Raw genomic sequence first — 19987 nt, 5'->3', positions numbered from 1 at the left:
GGACTTGTGTTACCAGAGAGGAGCTATGGGAAGGGTTTGCAAACCAAATAGCATCTGGCAGGATAAACAGCAGATAGGTAGGGTCTTAGAGAGACTCTAAAGAGGCAAAATCCCAAGTCATGTGAGTCACAGGACAATCAAAGGCCTTGAACAAGAGGTGAATGGAGAATTCCAAAATGAAGAAGGCTGGAAACTTTTGTGACTTTTCTGGCAATGGAAGGGCTCTGGAATAAGAAGGAAATGGTGTGGTGTCTCTTCAAGCCAGCTGACCAAGGGAAAGTAGGTCAGATGGCTGAAATATTTCTGTACAAACACATGCAGCATAGAAACAAATAGGAGAAACAGGAAGTCTGAAGACTTGAAGAGCTTTAAGTTAATTCACATTAGAGAGATATTGTAGAATAGTTTGCATGAATGGACTTTTGCTGTAACTAGATATAGGACCTCTTGGAGGCCAGGTAGACATCACAGTATCATGGTAGGCCTCTATTACAGATCCCTAAATTTAAAATGGGAAATGGATGAAACCTTCTTAACACAAGTGGAGAAAGCCACCTAATTGCAGGCCTTGCTACCTGAGTACTCTTGGCCCTGGATACCTCTAGGGCAATATTGCAGGGGACAAGGTACCAAGATTTCTGGAAAAACTCCTAGAACAATTCTTTCACAGAGGTCACTAATGACCTACTGAGCACAGGCATTGCCCTGGACTTGTTATTCACAAGTGTCAGGAAAGTAAAGGTAGATGGCAGTCTTGGTAATTGAAATCTGATGTTATAACAGATCCACGGAGAAGTAAAGACAAATATTTGCATTAGAGCCCAGGATTTCAAGTGAGCAGACAGTTCATCTGTTTGTGAGCAGCTTGTTCTCAGAATCTTATCGAGAAGAGGACAAAAGTGCCTCAGACAGGGCTGTTTAATTAAAAACTGTCTTCATCTGCTCAAAGAACTCAAATGTTTGGCACATTATTTGGATACTTTTTCACACTGAACTACTCCTTGAAAATACCTTTTTCTTATAAACTGTAAATCCCTCCCAGACTTCAGAAGAAAACACAAACCGGAGAATATCAGAATTTTAGAAATGAAAATACCGTTTCACATTGTACCTTTGCAAAAGCTGCTGCAGTCATCTGAACTCGTCCCTCATCAGAAGCATAGATTTTGAGATCATGTCGGTAAGTGCTATGTAATCTAAGTAATCCACATCCAGGAAATCCAGCATAATCTCCTACCAAATAAATATTTTGCTCAAACTCTCATCTTGCACTTGATTATCTTCAAAAGTGATTTATGACACTCAATTGATTTTTTTCAAGATTATTAGGATAATTTTGTTTTTACCTTGTCCGCCTGGATACATACACCTGAAAGCTCTTCCAAGCTCCTCTGCTTGAACCCTGCCAGCAGGGGTCAACTCTCCTCCCCATTTTAGAACCAGAAGCAGGGATGGCTCATTTCTTCTATTATCTAATTTTACACAGGGAGAAAAGCTTAGTACTTAAGTATATTATTAATATTTTTTTTCCTGAACAAAAAGTATTTGGTCTATGAGAAGCTTCATCAAAGGACCTCTTCAACATTATGAATCTTTAATAGTATTCTAACATTAAGGACATATTGACCTGGTGAACTAAATGGGCACTTTGGGCAGAGAAAACTGAAATAATAAAACTATAAAGAGCATATACGTTAAAAATATTTAGCATGAATTTAGCAAAAAGTAAATCAAGACAGAAAAATTAAAACAAATTGGATGCTAAACACCCTACAATTTGTAAATATTTTAAAGACAGTAATTGTTGAGTGAGATTTTCTTATACTGGCTCAAAACACCACTTTGGTGAACCACAGAAGTTTCTTTTCATGTTACTCTTCTGTTGCACAAGAGCAGGGTTAGAAGACAAGTTTACTACAGATTCAGCAGATTAAAATACTATGAATATCTGCTAACTATACATTCTTTCAAAACAGAATATTCCCTCTTTTTAACATCAAGACATGTTATACCAGTAGTCCATGACTATTTATATACACATAATATTAAGTGGTTAGGTACAAAAGTAATACAGTACCTTCCTCTTCACTCGAAGTCTTAGGGCAGCCATGAGGAAGATATGTTAACTGAACTTTGCGATTTATGCCTGAAAAATGCCCATACCTTAAGCAGGAACAGGGAAAAATGAGAAGGGAAGAGGCAGAGAAACATTTTAAATATTTTCCTCCAAAACTGCTCAAATCCTGTAACAGGATATAATAAATCTCTGTTGGTCAATGATTTGTGTATTTGACCAACATTATTGAAGCAATCCTCAGAATAAACATTAACTCAACAAGCACAGAATTAGCAGAAATAACAACTATGCTATAATGAAACATCTTAAAATACTATCTAATTCTACCTTTTACAAACTTGAGCATAAAACTGGAACCACCTGTCCCCCCTTCCCCCCTGCCAACAACAAGCAGTATTGGACATGGCACAAGTAATTTATCTATTCAGATCCAAAACTACAGTGGCTATCAGTATCCAGAAGCTGATCTCCCTGCATAGATGTCTACTGGTTTTATAGCCCATTAAGTTCTCAAGCAAAACTCTATATTTAAAAAAATTATTACAAAATTCAATAATAATTGTCTGTTCCCTGATATTTTTTTAATTAAAAATTCCTATTAGCATTTCACAGTCTAAGATCCCAGATCTTTAATAAATCTTGAAGCCTTTTTTTTCTGTTGTTTTTTTTGTTTTGTTGGGCTTTTAAAGTTTTTTTTTTTTTTTTGTTACTAAATATTTCAGACTTAGAATACAAAGACTTATTTATCTTCAATCCTCAAAGTTTGCTGTAAGTAAACAAGTAAGCATGGCGATAGTTCTTACTGGTTTTATCAGATGTCATTGTGTCACACTACAAGAAGCAGACCCTGCTTACAAGTATTTTCATTTTAAAAACATGCAAGAAGACAAAATCTGACATCAACAAAAGTAACCTTCTCTTTCTGAATGCATACTGAGACACTAGATACAGCAATAAGTTAAATGAAAAAATCCAGAAGAAAAAACCAGAGTGATGGCCCATTTTAAACATGATATCCCTTCTCTTCAAAAACATTGTGCTTGAATCTTTAAATTATTATGTATTTGATAACATTGTAATCCACACAGTAACTGGTAGAACAAGTCAATACAGCAGATATAACTTCATTCTTATTAAGCCTGAAAATTAGACACTTACATTTCTAACACAGTCTTTAGCTGCTCAAGTTTTGCTTTACTTTCTTCAATTTCAGAATCATTGTTTTGCCCAAGTTCTACAAGGAGCTGCCTTGCTATATCAAGTACTTCCTAAAGGAAGGAAACATAGGATTTAATTAAATAAATAGATTTCTTACAAAATATTACAGTAAAAAAATAAAGAAACTTGCCTGCAACTGTTTTGGTTTTTTCAGTTTCAGTTTTCCAGATTTATATCCATCACATTTTTCAAAGAGATCAAAAAATCTTTAAGATAAAGAAAAATAATTTTAAAATACTGTTAATAAATTAAATTACTACTACTTGAATGGGAGGATCTTACAGTGATCTAAAATTAGTACCTTTACTGTATTTGAAAGTCATGTTAAAACCTGCAGTACAGAGGTCAAAGCAAGTTTTATTCAAATCCCATCTCCCCAGAAAGTTTTCAATGCATTGGGAAATAAGAGCACCGAAAGTGACTTAGTCAGTCTCTTACTGACTTGCTAAGTACTAAAAAAAAAAAATATATTCTATATATTTGAATGATATCTTATTTGAATATGCAGCTATATCAATTCCTGATCTTCAAGAATGATCCTGAACAGAAGTAGAAACCAAAAACAGCAAGTGAGCAGTCCTACTCTTCTTCAGCATGTTCTGAATGCAAGAATCTAGTCCCAAAATAAATAATTCCGTTTTACGGAAACTGCACCTAGTTCCAGGTCAATTATGTTGTCTTATGAATTCCACATAAAGGTAGTATCTACTAGAAATTCAGAGTCATTAAACTTTGACAAAAACGACTAGAAAAAGTAATATGACATTGCATACAAGAATAGTTATGATAAAAAGGAGAAGGCAGAAGCCATGGTCTAATGGAGAACCAGAAATATTCTCTGCTGCATTATTTTTAATAAACATATTTAGAGACACAAATGCATTTTCCATAAAATCAAACAGGACAGTTCACAAGGCACAGCATGTGTTGAAGGAAATCTGTGCAAGTAAGTTGACAGTCCTGTCAGAAAGAGTGGTGCATACTCACAATTATTTGCAGTGTCTGAAACACTTAGATTTAGAGGAAAACAAAACAAAAAGCAACTTGCAATTGTGCAATTCCTGGTTAATTCACTGCTTGCTTAGCCCTAAAATCCTATACTCTAAAATATGGGAAATAACTTTTACCAAGATTCTACTTACCTCTGATGTTTTACTTCCATTTTCATTTTTTGCTTTGGTGTTCGATCCCCATGGCGTATTACAGCTATAACACATCTAAGCTCCATCCTGAAATTTCAAGGGTTGTATTTCAGAAGTCTGTACACAAGGGTCTCTTATTTAATATTAAACCAACTGCAATCAAGACAACTGACAAAGTTGTAGTCATCTGATATAACTACAAAAGTGATGGAAGTATATGCAAGAATATAAGGTTAACTGAAAATGATGTAAGGTATAAAGTATAAATACTGATTTTAAGACTTAAGTAACTATAGAATATCTATTTCAAGTAGTGTTTAAAGCAACAATTTTGAGGAACATTAAATGAGAGAGCATGTTTATTAGAAGCACATATTAAGTTGGTGCTGGAACAGTGATTAGCAGTGGAAGTTATGTATAAAAGACACTATAAACTATAAAATCTGCTGTTCTGTACTCAGCTTGACTAAGGGTGAGAAACTCTGACTGCTGATATAGCAATTGTGTTTCCTTCCTTGTTTTCAGCACACAAAACAAGCATTCACAGACCAATGCGGGCACACCTTGCAAAGAGAAAAAAAGATTCACACAAAAGTTACATTGGAAGTTTGCACAATTTAGGTGTAGCTACTATTTTCTTACATTGTTCCAGAGGTGGTTGGCACAATAGGAATGTCTTCAGCTTCCAAAGGAATTGACCATGGTATTTGAAACTGGGGAGCAAGTTCTCTCATTATGATATTTCTAAAACAGGAGTTAAAAATAAAAGAACAAATCAAGTAAGTTTAAAGCAAAGCTTATACAACACATGCAAACTCCAAACAGATTATATATATGCATTTTTATTAATGTAGTTTTAGAGTACTAGCAACCATGAATGTATATCACATATTTTTCTTTTAATTGCATAATAAAGACCACTTAATAATTTAGAGCTATTACAACTGCTACAGGGGCATTAGACTACTGGCCCTGTATTTGTAATGAACTTTAGCTTTTCAACTCCAGTTCCTAAGAGAGTTCCTCAGATAGGAATTATTCTTGTTCATTTATATATGCAGACAATTGGCTTTGCTGCCTAACTAAAAGTGCCTAATAATCACCAAGCCATTCATCAAAGAGTTAACTGCTATCTTTTACCAGTAGTTTCTCAAATGTTTCTGTGATAAAACTGGAAAAATAGGTACAGTCTCTCGTTGCATCTATAAAATGACAATGCAGTCTCTACCTCTAGAAGGATGGTACATATAATGTTCTGTTTCACAGATATTTTGTCAAAATACACTCAACTTCATACTAATAGCTACATGAGAAGCAGTAACAGACAGAAAAAAAGGTCCATCTTAAATTAGAATAAGCCAAAATATAATTGCTAAAAATCTTTTAAAAACTTGCAAAATCCTTCATATAATAAGATTCCAGACGATTAGATCATGCAAAATTCATGCTGTATCTCATCAGTGCAATCTTACTGTAAAGCTAGTCACAGTGTTCATAGCCTGCTTTGAGGGCAAAATTTCCTTGGCATAGTGTTCTATACCCAATTCTGGGTATAGAACATTATACTTTTTTTTGCCTCCAGTGGCAGAGACAAGATGGTATGACAGAAGACGCCATGATTCTATTTCAGTTTGATTTTACAAGTATGAAATCCACAAATATACAAGTATATACCAGCTTCAGATCAAGGACAACGTACAGCAATTTGGACACATGAAACAGCAGCAGTTACAACCATCCAATGGCACTTCACTACTTGAAAAGATCTCAGCTACCTTTAAGAACTTAAACTTGATTTCAAAATACTTATTCAGTTATCTACAAGCACTTTAAAAAACTGACGTTTGGGATAATTTTAGGAATAAGGAATTTAGTCAGTATTTTTTTATTGACTTAGGATTCTCTTCAAGGATTTTTTTAATTGTTTAAGCTAATGACTTGTAATGTGAGATTTATTTTTTAATAAATAGTTCATAATTAATAGTAATAGGAAACAATATTAATAGTAATAAGAAATAATTCATAGTAATAAGTAAGAAGAAGAAGAAATTTGGCAGTACATAAACTACAATAATATGAAAGGGAGTTAATAAGCAAATCTGAAATAATCAGAAAACTCTTACCCCAGTATTTTAGCACAATCATCATAGTATTTCATGGAGTTTTTCACAAAACTGAAGCCATTCACATCACATACATAAGACTGTCCATTAGCACGTAGCAAATCAAAGCCACAAACTGTTTGCTGTTTTAAAGAATAAAAGTTCAAGTGATTTAGGATTGCTTATTCTAAACAAATTTTATATTTTAACCAGGTATTCATCTGAAAACATGACCAAAACATGTCACACTTTATACTTACTACCTTATGTGAGTTCCATGTTAGGTTCACCCACATCATGCAAACTTCTTCCTGTTTTTAACTTTTTATCCCCAACTTGATTTTATGCTTCCTGCATATTCCTAGCAGTATTAGTATTGAAGGTCAAGTTCACAAGAGCAAAAACTTCAAGACTCACAGCAGACATGGGCCTACAAGTCCCCCTTTCTGATAGTGGTTTCTCACTACATATGGTTTTTAAGGATGGCAGGCAAGATATTACAAAAAAAAATTGAAAAACCATTTTTGTTAAAATTTTACAAGATAGTTTTGACATTAACATACTATTGACATCATTCGTAGAGAATACTAGAAGCTATTTCAACAGATTACTTTTTAAGATCTCAAAGCCCACTTCACTGATAGGGGCCCACACCCTACAGAATGCCATCACAGGTAAAGGAGATAGACTGAAAACTTTCTTATAAAACAGGTGAAAGGAGGGTAAGAGACTAAATGATGTTTTGAACAAAAGAAACCTTGTAACTACACAGCAATCTTAAAATTATACAAAAATCGAAACTATCAAATTAATATCAATTTATCCAAATAAGTACTTACTTAATCATCTAAGTACCAAATTAACAATGAATCCGTACCTGATGAGTTACAGAAGTTACAAAAACTTTATTGAAAGTGTGTTTTGCTAATTTAGAAACTATTATCAATACATGTGAAAATATGATACACGAAATAGATACACTGTGGGGTAGCAAAGCACAATAGCAACATGTAAATTCAGGGAACTACTGCAACACAAGAAACTTATCCAGAACTTTTCAATAGATTTTCAATACATTTAAGGAAAAATCCTTCTTGATTAAAAAAAGATGTCAACTTTCCACCTTCCTAGGAGTTCTCCACTGATTATCACTGCCAGCTCATGCACTAAAACCCTACAGAAGTTTCACGTAACAAACAATTAATTAACACTAAATGTTTGATCAGATAGGAAAGCAATCAGCTTACCTTAAAGGCAAGGCATACTTTCCAAGCAATTAACTTCTCTCTTGCATTCAGGATGACTGGGTATCTCACTTCTTTTCCTTCACTGTCTCGTTCTACTTTGCCATCCAGAGCTGGAGACTTCCGGGCCTCAGCATGAGCATAGTCTGGACCTACTGTGTACACCTGTATTGAAAAACAGGAGCTCTTGATCCAGTGTATTTAAATGATGTTGCATAAATTTGCAAAATGTATGCATATAACTCAAATGTGACAATAGCATCAAAAGATACTAGCTGTTTCTGTCATTGAAAAGGTCACTCTAAAGTATCTTCCTCAGTGGCATTCTCTGCCTTCAGAGAACACACATCATTTACTGACAGCCTGGGATAAAAAAAGAAAAGAGTAATTATAAAAACTCAATTAATAAAAATTAATTTCTCAGTTATGATGGCACAGACATGTAAATGTTTTCTTCTCCAAAACGTCTGCAGAACCTGGAGAACCGGTTAATTTGAAAGTTATTTCAGTTTACTTATGGAAATCTGGCTGCAGGATTAAGTTATTCTATTAATTTTAAAAGTATGTTTACATTTGAGACAGGACAAAACAAAGTAAGGATCTTCCCAGCTTTAAGATGACAATCTTAAGATGGCAATCTTAAAGCTGAGCAGACCCTTGCTTTGTCTCCTCCTGTCTAAAATGTAAACATACTTTTTAAATTAAGATAATAACTCCCGGCAAGAGCTTGACAGAAAAATTGTGTTATCTCTCTACTGCAGTTTTGATGCTCACTGAAGGGTTTGGGGCATATGCTGGAAGAGATTTGTCAGCAACTCGCAAAAATAGGCTACAGTTTCTTTAATTAAAAAACAAACTCCAAGCATTGATTTAAAAAGTATTCAGCTAAAGCAGATGAGTGCCAATACTGCCAATTCAGTGAATTCAGGCTAGAGGGTAAGTTTAGTGAAACTGCCTACTATAACATTGATAGTCTTGTTAAAAAATCCATTACTTATTTGGAGTATTAAAAGCCCGTTGCTGCTTGATGGCTACACTGCAACTAGCCAAAATAGTCCCTAATCCTCAAGCCATTTGCATCTCTTCTTGTTGCAAGAATCTTTGCAGAAAGTTTGTAAAGCTCTTACACAAACATCTGTAAACACATATTAACTTCTGTGCAAAGTGTTGCACAGAATAACCTTCAGAAGATACACCAGGGCTTTCTTCTGAGAACATGGAAAGAGTATTCCCCTCATGCACCACCAAGTGATACCAAGAAACTGACTGCAGTTAATAAAATGGCTTTTTGGATTAGACCTCACACTCTCTACAGTCACACTTTTTTGTCTAAGTATGGTGATCACTTTAGTATATTGTAAAACATTGGTTCCACATGTTTTGAAATGGGCTTAAAATAGCCAAAATGAACACAAAGGGAAAAGAAGTAATCTTCACACAAGGCTGGTTTAACACCTACTTTGTTATTGCTCTGTTTTATTGCATTCTCTTATGGTACCTAATGCCTCTGTTAAGAACCTAAATGAAAGAGTGAAAATTAATACAGATAAAGTCCACAAAGGGTATTTTCTTTGACTCCATAAAATACAGCAAGTAACTTTTTTTTTTTTTGCTTATTAATTAGCATACTAAGATCTACTTCAGTTAGATTACTTTGTAATCTCTAACCTTCAGATAAAATATCTAGGCAGCACCAGTTAGCATGGGAAAGAAGATGCTGTTCATACAATACAAAAAAAGAAAGACAATATATTAGGTAGCAAGCCTCCAGCACTTGACTCTAACAATAAAAGCACAGCTGCTCTACATTTACAAGTACTATGTTTAGCTAGAATCAGGATTGCCTTTTTTACTTATGAACTGTAGTAAAACTCAACTAAAATTAATCCTTGACCAAGATTTAAAACTGACAAGCGCTTTGAGCACTTGATTGTTCTAAATATATATAAGAATGCGCAGTTGTCATACCTTCACATCGGTTCCATCCGTAGGCATGAATTCCTCATAAATATAGGAGCCTGTTTTCCTCACACTGCTTTCAGGAGAATAAACACTGCTTCTGCTGCCAATCTGAAAGATGTATTTTTTCATTTAAAAACTCAAAGAATACTGCTTGAGAAGCTTTGAAATGACCTAAAATAACACACTTGTACTAAGAAAACACTTCATGTACCAAATGAAGCAAACTTTCAACCATTGCCAAAAGATTTTTATAAGATTCTAGAAGTACATTCATGATGTGTGCTAAGAATCTGCAGTAGCTAACCATCTACTGCAAGAAACATAGGCCTTCATTCAATCTATATGTTCTCCTGAAATTTATCTGATCTGCCACTATTCCTAAGCAAGTAGGACAGAATTACTCTGCAATTCTGTTAGACACCTAAAGCTTTTCAATAGCTTTAGTACCATAACCTCACCTTTCGAAAGAGCCTCTGGCTTCCACCCCCAGCAGATGTTGGATAATAAATGTAAACATTGTGGTCCTCAGCACTAACTGGCTTTTCTACAAAGGGCTTCTGGAAAATTTCTCCATTCACTTCCACATGATCTTCTCCTTCAATCAAGTTGCATTCTGAAGAACAGTGTAAAGAACAGAGCTGTAACAGTATACTAATGGCATACAATTATTAGGAGATCTACATTAATTTGCAGTTCAAAATAATAATATTCTATTACATCTTTGTTTCTCTCATTTTTACTGACTGCACAATGACTGATGATCACATGCAGTGTATTTTTGCTGTACCATGTCTATATTATGTTATTTAAATACTATGTTCTGGAATTACTATTGATTTCCTCAGTGTCAGATAGGGAACTGTCTCCTGCAGCTGCATAAGGTGCATAAGATGGTATATTTCAAGTGTTTTGCAGAGAGGGAAGTGCTATTTGTCTTTTTTTTTTCAGTGCTTTCTCTGAAATATCAGGGAGTTGGCAGGTGAACTGTACACACAGTGTGGTGTCAGATGCCACAGCCACCTTCCATAGGGTTAGAACTATCTCATACTGTGTGATAGATGCAGCCTGAACGTAAAATTAGGTCCTCTGGTATCAGCAATCAGAAATCTAGTATTCAATACTGGTTAACTGCAAGCAGCAGCTTTAATTTCACTTTTGAAGCATAAATGTGTCTTTTTTTCCATAATCACACAGACACTTTAATGCAAAATTCTCTTGACCTGTCATTGCAAAGTCTTACTGTTGCTCAAAGTCTTCATTTTAGTAGAAAAAGTTCAGATATTTTTTGCAGGTGCACAAAAGATTAATTCCAATTTATATTCATAGCACAGCATCTGCAGATATATCTAGAACAGATTTCAAATATATGGCTGCTTATACTCAGAAGAGGAAGAAGAATTCAACAGCCTGACTTACTTCTGTCAATATTACTTTCCAAAGGAAAATTAGGTTAATATAATATCCTGAATGCTGCTCTGCTTAGTGACATATTAGAAGCTCAGTTTGAGTAAGGAGGACTTTATATTCTAGTTATTCTATGATGTCTGTAAGATGTGTGGCGTCAGAATCATACTTCTCAGCTGCATACTTGTACTGCCTTTGGCTGGGATGGAGTTCATTTTCTTGACAGCAACTGGTATGGTGCTATGTTTTGAACTCGTGACAAAAAAGTCTTGATGTTTTTGTTAATGCTGAACAGCGCTTACACAACCTCAACCTCTTTTTTTTTTCACATACTGCACCCCACAGCCAGTAAAGGTCAATCCACAACACTTTAAATGTTGGCATAGAAATCAAACCGCAAAATTGAATTGTCTAGGCAGTGAAATTTAGCTTTCCACTATGTCCATACTGTTTTCGAGTGGAAATAGTGAGATGCTAATGGTTGATATTTTTTCTCTGTTCTTTTTACCTTGGGGATTGTTTGGATCACGGTTCAGAACTGCATAGCGAGGAAGTAAAATTCCTTCAGCTTTAAGAATACCATAAACTTCTCTTCTAGAAGAAAAGAACATAAAGAAATGAGCCAGCAAATCCTGCAAATATTTGCATTTTACAATCTATGAGTAAAGGAGGAGAAAAATAAACACAATTTTTTTTTCAAATCACATTGGGTAAAGTTACATATAGAATACTCTACTTACTAATATAATGCTTTAAAGGTCACTGACGCAGCTGGACAGTGATCTCTTCAACATCAACAGAAATGCACTTTGCAATGACTTCTTTGATTTTGCAGTGATCTCTTCAACATCAATAAAAATGCACTTTGCAATGCCTGTCCTTTCCTATCTGGCAGTGCAAGAGACATTTGCACAAAACAATTGTCTTGTTAAAGGAGATTTTCAACTGTTCAACTTGATACAGAACAGTAACTGAAGGCATCCAAAACAGCAAGTCTGCTCACTGTTCAGAAGGTTTCGGTGTTCATGTATTTTGCTTACTGTTGTTTTATTAATGTTTGCTATGCATGACCTCAGCTCCAAAAGAAAATTTGCTTTCAATAACCACATGACCTTTGAGTACAAACAACTTCTGTTAAGTATCATCTTTACAGAAAAAAATACTATAAATCACATGAATTCTACAATTATCTGAGCTTGTACAGCTGCTATACATACCTCCCACGTATATTTTAAGAGTTTAAACTTTTTTTATTTGCTAAGTTTTAGAAATTTGCTGGTACATTTTTCTAACTTGGTAAATCTTCAGATACATCAATGTAAAAACAGCAAAAGAAAAAAACACACCTGAAGAGACATTCTAGAAAACTATGCATACAAGAATATAGTGTAACAGTCACTGTAATTTTATTTAAACTAATGTACAATCATGGAATCATGGTTTGAATTAGAAGAGATGTTTAAAATCATCTAATTCCAAACCCTCCACCATAGGCAGGGACAATACACTGGAATTATTGCTATGCAATAACAACAATTTTTATAGTCTGTGACAAAAATGGCTTGCTTTAAAAGGTGATTAGTGTTATTTACCTGTCTTGTATGTGATACTGCATATTCAAGTCATTGATTATGAATGGATTCCTGAGTTTTGCATAAGCTACTGCTTTGTCCAGTGGAAACCCTAAAATGTTTATTAAGAAAAACAAATTAAAATTACAAGAACATTACCAGTAAATAGTTTGAACCTTTACATTACATCGCTATTTCCAATGGCTTCAAACTTATTTACCAGTGGGACATCTATTCTTATATTGTGTCAGACAAGAATTTCTCAAGCAATGTAAACAGTATCGTTTAAAAAACTTGCACTTCAGAAGTCAGTTGTATTATAGTAAAGAAAAGAAAAGAACACTTCCTAGGAAAATTCAATAAAACTGCGAGACAAAAAACCTAAAAGGACTTTCAAAGAGCTTAAATAATTTAGATGTCACAGGTGTTTATGGTATTATTACAAGATTTACCTTTAGAGTGAAAAGAAATGAGACAGTCACATAAAGGCCAATTTTCTACTGGCTCGTTCAAAATAACATCCTCTTCAAATATCACCACAGTTATATACTTAAACATGGAGAGGCGTTCAAGTATTTCTTTCATTGGTTTGGACTTTGATTTCTTAGCCATTGAACAAATACCAACTGCAATTTGTCTTTCTGGTGGCTGGAAAGGAGGCAGAGGGAAGGGAAAAGAAATTTTTATGTGTTCTCAAAACACAACAGGGTTTTAGCAGAACAATACTAGAGCAGGTATTTTCTTTTAAAATTCATATGCTACCATTAATTTAGTTTTTAATCAGGTAAATTGCTATCAGACAACAAAATGAAGCTTAACAGCATATAATACTAAATCCTCACAAAAAACGACTCAAGAGTGAAACTGTTTAACAGCTCTATATTACTTTTTTTTAATATTGTTACCAGGAACAAACAGACATGATCAAAGGCTCAGTCAAGAGTGTCGGATCTGAACAAAATCATACCTATGGCTTACTCTGAAATTAACTAGTAATTGATTTTTCAATTATGTCATTTTTAATGTTTAATTAACAGTCACAAGGCCTCTCATCACCTGATATTACAAGTGAATTATGAAAAGGAAAATTAGAAAACAAGAAACTACTTTTTTAGATTTCTGAACTCTTTAGTGCATAAACAGTTTCACTTTTTTTGCATACTCTATATTTACTTTCACGTTAAACTTTCAATAATTTTTTCTGTCAGTGATATTTCTAAAGGCAACAACCAACGTACTCTGCTCTACAAAGGAAACAAACAAAAAACCCACAGAGCAATCCTTTAATTCAACTAATTGCTTTTTAAAAACCTAGCCAGCTCCCTTGCCAAAACAGGCTCACTGAATTGAGCTACCTGAGCTGCTAATTTTGCACTGCTACTCTGCGTTTCCAAGTTACTTTTAATCATGGGAAGTGCTTTAGTAATGGTGTCTTGCATTAAATCTTTTAGACAAATTCCCAATTAGTGAAAATTTAATCTATTCCATAAAATGCAACGTTGCAAAAAGAACAAACAACAAAGAGTTAAAAAAATGATATGATGACTCATGCATAATACCATTAAGAGTTTGTCTTAAGCAAGCTAAAAATTGGTGAGCACAGTGCACAAAATACAATTCAGAACACTTTATAGATATAATAAACTAAGTTATAATTAAGATGAACTTAACATGCACTTTCAATATACCAAGACAAGGAAAGAAAAAAAAAATCGAAAGTTAACTCTGAAGCAGTTGACAGCACACAAAAGAAAAATTCCCAGTAATTTTTTTACTTCCAACTATCCAAATAAATAAAACAGAAGCTTATACCATCATTAACTTCATTCCCAGAATCCAAACTAAGTCTCCAAATCAAGCACATCAACCTCAGTTGCCCTGAAACTCTCTAAAATTAAGCACGTCTACTTCACTGTTCAAGATATACTTAATTTTCCGGTATTATTCTTTTCCAGACATTACTGACACATCATTATCTGAATATGAACAATTTCTCAATTTAGAACACCATTTCAATACTAGATTTATGTGCGCTAATCCCATTTTTGAAAAATAATTAAATACTGAAAAATATTTTGAAAAAAGATATTTTATAAACCATTTTTGAAAAAAATTTGGAAATCAAAAATAGTGCTTGAGAACAAAGAATAGTAAACAAGTGCTCCTACAGTACTTACAGAATCATACTCTTCCTCCTCTTCTTCCCCGTGGTCATAGAAGTGTTCATAATCTGTAGATCTGGCTGAATCCAATAATCCTTCTCCATCTTCTCCACCCACAAAGAACCTGGGAGGATCATTCTCTGTCGCATTAACAGACATGATTACAAGATCTAAAGATCTCTATTTAAAAATTGCAGGCGCTCTGGCAGCTGAGATCCTGGGCATGTTTCCTACTGACACGGGAACACCAAAGTCCCCTGCTCTTTGAGGTTGCTTGTGCACTGCTGCCTCTGTGATTGCGTTGTTTACCAGGCACTGTTTAACTCGTTATCATCGGATCATTACTGATCAGAGTTGCTGCTCCAAGAAACCCACAGTGCTAGACAAAAAAAAAAAAGACACACTTGATAAAGAGCTCTAAAATAAACTCTTTTTACTTAGAAAAAGTGTTTGGAAAATTATGTACTTCTGAGCAAAGCATCAGAAATAAAACAGTCTGCACTACACACAGTCTACACTTTTAGATGTATGTTTAGGGAATGGGGCACAGTTTTAAAATTACTATCAAACTACTGATGTATAAATTTTAGAAACAGAAAATATAACTCATAGAAGTAGAAGCTAGTAAATGCATTTTTTTCCTAAATTCAGAAGGCTTAAATGGAGAGTATATGTATTTTACACAAAATACACAACAAAAATATTCTCCAATATTTACAACATTTAACTCACTATCCATGGCATTGGCTCTTTTTCCACAGAAATTTTATGATCAAATGACAGTTGCAAACAGACTACTGTCTGTTTGCTGCTGTCTGTGCTAGTGAAAAACACAAAGCCACCATTAGGAGTATTAAATAAACCCCTAGTCTTAAAGCTCAAGCAAATCTTTTCTATGAAAACAGAATGTGACAGCTTGCAACAAAGTGTTGCCTTATTTTCACGGTAAAAAATTAAAAATTACAGAGATGGACACTAGCACTGCCTGCTTTCAAAAGGACTTCTAATCACTAATGTAGCAGTGAAGTGAACACATATTACACCTTTTAACTTGTCATGTGAAAAGAAAATATTGGCAAAATAATTTGTACACAGAAAAAGACCCACAGATTAGGCATCTGTTATTTTAACAAGGTAACTGATGCTGTGAGACGTATATGGCTTTATAAGGTTATTTATAATGCATCACTACTACTTACAAAATTAGTAAGCAGTTACTTTGCAAGCAGTTTAGAAGTTTATCTGATCCAACGGGTTAGGTTGTTCACTTGTGCAGCATTACGCAAGTGCCATTCAACAGTGATGCCTCAGCAGAACTGAATTTGTTTTTAAATATCAGTGAAAATTACTTTGGCTGTCCTATGAACTAAGTGAAGCAATACTAAATTCCTACTAGTGGTCAACCATGAAGGGGGATGGCAAGAAAAGCAAAAGTTACCCAGAAAGAATCTCTCCTAATTCAGAGGCTAGGTGTGGGTGAACAATGCTGTCTTGGTTTTGGAGACAAGTTATGCCCTGGAACGAGCATTTCCTCTAAAGAGAAAAAGCCCTTCAATAACTCCTTTTTCTTCTGCCAATGAGAGAAATTGATACCAGCGAGTGAAAGTGGAAAAAACCTCAAAAGACCTGCTTATTAATAACAACAGCAACAAAAAAAGAACCAAAATAAAAACAAACAAACAAAAAGGCATGGGGTGCCCTAAGGCATAGAAAAAGATTGAATAAATGCTAGATACAAATTCCCAGAAACCTACCCTCCACAGACCCAGACACCCACCAACAGCTTAACCAAAAACGCTCAGAAAAATGCCCAGGGGAAAAAACACAGAGGCTGATCGTGTGCCCCAGAATAAAATGGCAGTTGGTCTCTTTTGTCTGTGGAAGGGGAAGAGGAGATCACACAGCAGCCCAAAGCAGAACTGTTGGGAAAGCTGTTGAATTTCTGGCATGGGTCTCCTCCTTGCAGTAGCCAAAGTTGGTGGATTTTAATGCCCTTTCTCCTTTTGGTTCAGCTCCTCGGAGCTCTCAGGTTCAGGATGGTCCAGCTGGATCCCCAGACAGGCCAAAAGGAAAAATCAGCCAAGCCAAAAAACAGCCCAAGGGAAAAAAAACCAAAAAGCCGCTAAGAGGATTCCCGGTACAGCTTCCCAGCTACGGGAAGGGAAGTTCCGGGAAGAGAAGTTCTGGAAAGGGGATGGGCAAGGGGAAGGGGAGCTTCTTGTTTCAAATGAGCAAAAAACCCTAAAAACCTAATCCAACAAAAGAACAATCAGAAAAGCAATGTCCCCAGTCCACACTGTCCAGAACACACTGGAGAGCAAACACAGAGAGAAACTGAACACAGCCCACGCCCAGTGTTCCCAGGTTCTGGTCCTGCCCCCTGGTTCATCTTAAAGATACTGCAGACATTTCTGGCCATAAAGAAGATGACCAGGGAATAGCGTCATCATAAAATCACCCCAAGACAAATACAAAAACTTCAGACCCAGAAGTTGAAACTGAGCTCTGAGCATAAGGAAGCTGGCCTCAAAGAAGAGGATTAAAAAGATTTATTTCTTAAATGCATTTGCTATGTATCTGTTATTCTTCAATTCTGCTAACAAAAAATTACTTTCCCTTAGAATGTGGAACTGTAGCTGTTTGCCTTTCAGACAATAAGAACAAGAAGAATTTCAAACCCCTAATTCATCTGACTGTCACAAGAGTTAGAAATTGGGTGTTCAGGTAAATTAATCCTTTTTATGACATGGTAAAGAAAGAGAGCTTTTCAAATCCTATTTCCAAATCCTATTTCTAGCAAGCTTCAGGAAGGCAGAGGTTATTGCCAACATGTGGTGACAACTGGCAGCTAACACAGAATTTTATAAAGGTATTAAACCAAAAAAGACACTCCTCAAAAACCACTGATGAAGCCAAAAAATGAAGTTCCTCTTGTATCACCTTCCATCCGACTACCCAAAATCTCTAGATTGGTTACCAGTTTCTTAACAGCTTTCTAAAACTTAGGAAAAAGAGGAAAGAACAATGACTTGAAACAAGTAAGTTGAAGGTCTTAAGATTTTTAGGCCTTCTTTCCCCTACCTATTCCTGTAGTACACTTTGTGAGAGCCACAGAAGTTACAAAGTTTGTGTACAATTGGTGACTGGTTATTTCATGGGGATATCTGACACTAATCAAGTCTTTCTAGCCCAAAAGGATTACTTTTCAAAGCAAGTAAAACTGATACAAACAGACTGAAGGGAAAAAGCAACATATTTGTCTACAAAGATAACACCTGAAACACTGACTTCCCCAACAGTTCTATCTGGAAACTCTTTGTTCTGCTACCTTCCTCATTCAAAAATCTGGAGACTGTTGGTTTTACGAGTGGAAAGTACATTGCAGTAGGGCTTCATGAGCAGAAAACAGACTTTGAACAGCCACTTAGTTCTCTTGGAATGAACAGATTATTTTCTCCAAGATTAACATTGTTCACCCATTTGAATGCAAATGAATAACTCGATTGCCACTCCATGCTGTGGTCACTAGGCCCCAGACTTTTCATGCTGTTTGTAAAAGTAACACTGAAGACTACAGATCAGAAAAGGATACTGACATTTTTCAGGCTTATAAACTATTGCATGAACTCACTGAATTGCATATAAACGGGCAAACTGATGGTTGCCAGTTTAGCTCCCTGAGAGCAGATACTGTAATCTACTGTCATTACCATAAACTTGTGTCAGGATATATTTAATAAATTATCTATTTTTAAAAAACTAATGCTTCCAGAGATTGAAATTAAAATTCTTTCCCCCCATATCCTACAATAAAAATTGAGATATCCCCTTCTTTCTTGTGGTATTTGAAATAAAAATAAATCAAGAAAAGAGACAAGCAAAGAGAACTACTAAGTGACTGCAACTATAGTGAACAACTCACACAAGTCTCCCAAACACCATCTACAGTTATCTGACATCAAAAATGCAGTAAGATAACACTTTACTTAACACATGGTTCTCTAGCTGTATGACAAGAAAAAATAATAAATAGCAAAGCAAGAAGATGGAGCTGTCTTCCTGCTTCAGAAATCCTATTAGTGCTGACTGAAGAAGCTTCAAGTACATGGTGCCCTATGCAGAATTCCATCTTGCTGCCCCTTGAGCATGTAAGAGTCTTCCCAGCAACATTTTCCTATATTAAGAAGTGAGCAGCAGCTGTAATATAAGGGGCAGAGATACTTTATGTTAGATCTTCATTAGCCGCATTAGACAGTGAATGCTAGACCATTATGTAATTATCTCAGCCATGAACAACTGCACTGTAAACAAGACAAAACCCAAAACTTTGTGTTGGAACATACATTGACCTATTTCCAAAGAGATAGCATCAATAACATCCAGACAACCATCTACCACTGTGCTATGACATCTGCAGGTAAAATTAACTACACTATGTTCTGTTTAAATCTCACCTGTTACACAAGGCTTCTCTTTCACAGCTTATAGATTAAAAAATGTTCATTTTTGGAGAAATGTACTGGAGTTCTTAAAAAGACTTTCAACCAAATGTGTGGCCTGTCTGCAACATGATATGTCTTGGCCAAAAGCACAAAAAAACCCCCAGAAAATTAAATCCCAAAAAGGAAAAAAAAATCAGAGAATTTGATAGCCTGTGCCCTGCATTCCAAGTTCTGTGTTTACTCCAGTGGTGCTCTACAAATTTTTCTTCAAATGGAACATCTCTCAATGTCTATATGAATATTCTTGTCAAAGGAAGTCCACAGAATATTCTGAAAGAATAAGCCAGAATCTAGTTCTCACTGAGTTAAAAGATACATCCACAGTTTTCCTGACCCCATCCCACACTGTTTCAGGAGCTCAGGAATCCAGCCCTGGTGTTTCTCATATTTACTTTGGCCATGATGAATATTATTATTCCAGTAACCTTCAGCAACAAATCAGCTCAATGCAGCAGCAGTGGTCTGAGCAGTCATGAAAAAGGGGCTCAAAGTTTTAACACTCATATTTTGAATACTAATAAGAACATATACAACTCCTGTACAAACAGAAGCATTTCACTAGATTGTCTTCTGTGTCTCTGCAGCCATCAGAAGAACACATAT

General features: G+C 35.2%; 1 protein-coding gene across 14 annotated transcripts in view; it reads right to left on the bottom strand.

The window, feature by feature from the left end:
• Positions 1 to 19987, bottom strand: part of PPIP5K2 (diphosphoinositol pentakisphosphate kinase 2) — a 49495-nt gene that overhangs the window by 22808 nt on the left and 6700 nt on the right. For 10 of the 14 annotated variants that reach the window (XR_014616930.1, XR_014616931.1, XR_014616932.1 and 7 more), the window contains exons 1-16: positions 16321 to 16637; positions 14898 to 15261; positions 13173 to 13368; positions 12742 to 12832; positions 11658 to 11743; positions 10204 to 10358; positions 9752 to 9853; positions 7787 to 7948; positions 6561 to 6682; positions 5080 to 5181; positions 4438 to 4524; positions 3422 to 3501; positions 3236 to 3341; positions 2078 to 2163; positions 1347 to 1472; positions 1112 to 1233 (exon numbers count right to left, since the gene is read on the bottom strand). Coding sequence is in view for 11 of the 14 variants with exons in the window: in XM_084225735.1 (XP_084081861.1) it covers positions 1112 to 1233; positions 1347 to 1472; positions 2078 to 2163; positions 3236 to 3341; positions 3422 to 3501; positions 4438 to 4524; positions 5080 to 5181; positions 6561 to 6682; positions 7787 to 7948; positions 9752 to 9853; positions 10204 to 10358; positions 11658 to 11743; positions 12742 to 12832; positions 13173 to 13368; positions 14898 to 15041 (1767 nt within the window). In the remaining 3 variants the exon portion in view is untranslated. Of the gene's footprint in view, positions 1 to 1111; positions 1234 to 1346; positions 1473 to 2077; positions 2164 to 3235; positions 3342 to 3421; positions 3502 to 4437; positions 4525 to 5079; positions 5182 to 6560; positions 6683 to 7786; positions 7949 to 9751; positions 9854 to 10203; positions 10359 to 11657; positions 11744 to 12741; positions 12833 to 13172; positions 13369 to 14897; positions 15262 to 16320; positions 16638 to 19987 lie in introns of those variants that run through there. The other 4 variants (XM_084225737.1, XM_084225736.1, XM_084225739.1 and 1 more) reach the window with 2 other exon arrangements.

The sequence above is a fragment of the Fringilla coelebs genome, assembly GCF_963513975.1.
Source record: "Fringilla coelebs genome assembly, chromosome: Z".
NCBI lineage: Eukaryota > Metazoa > Chordata > Aves > Passeriformes > Fringillidae > Fringilla > Fringilla coelebs.
This window is presented reverse-complemented; position numbering and strand designations above follow the sequence as displayed.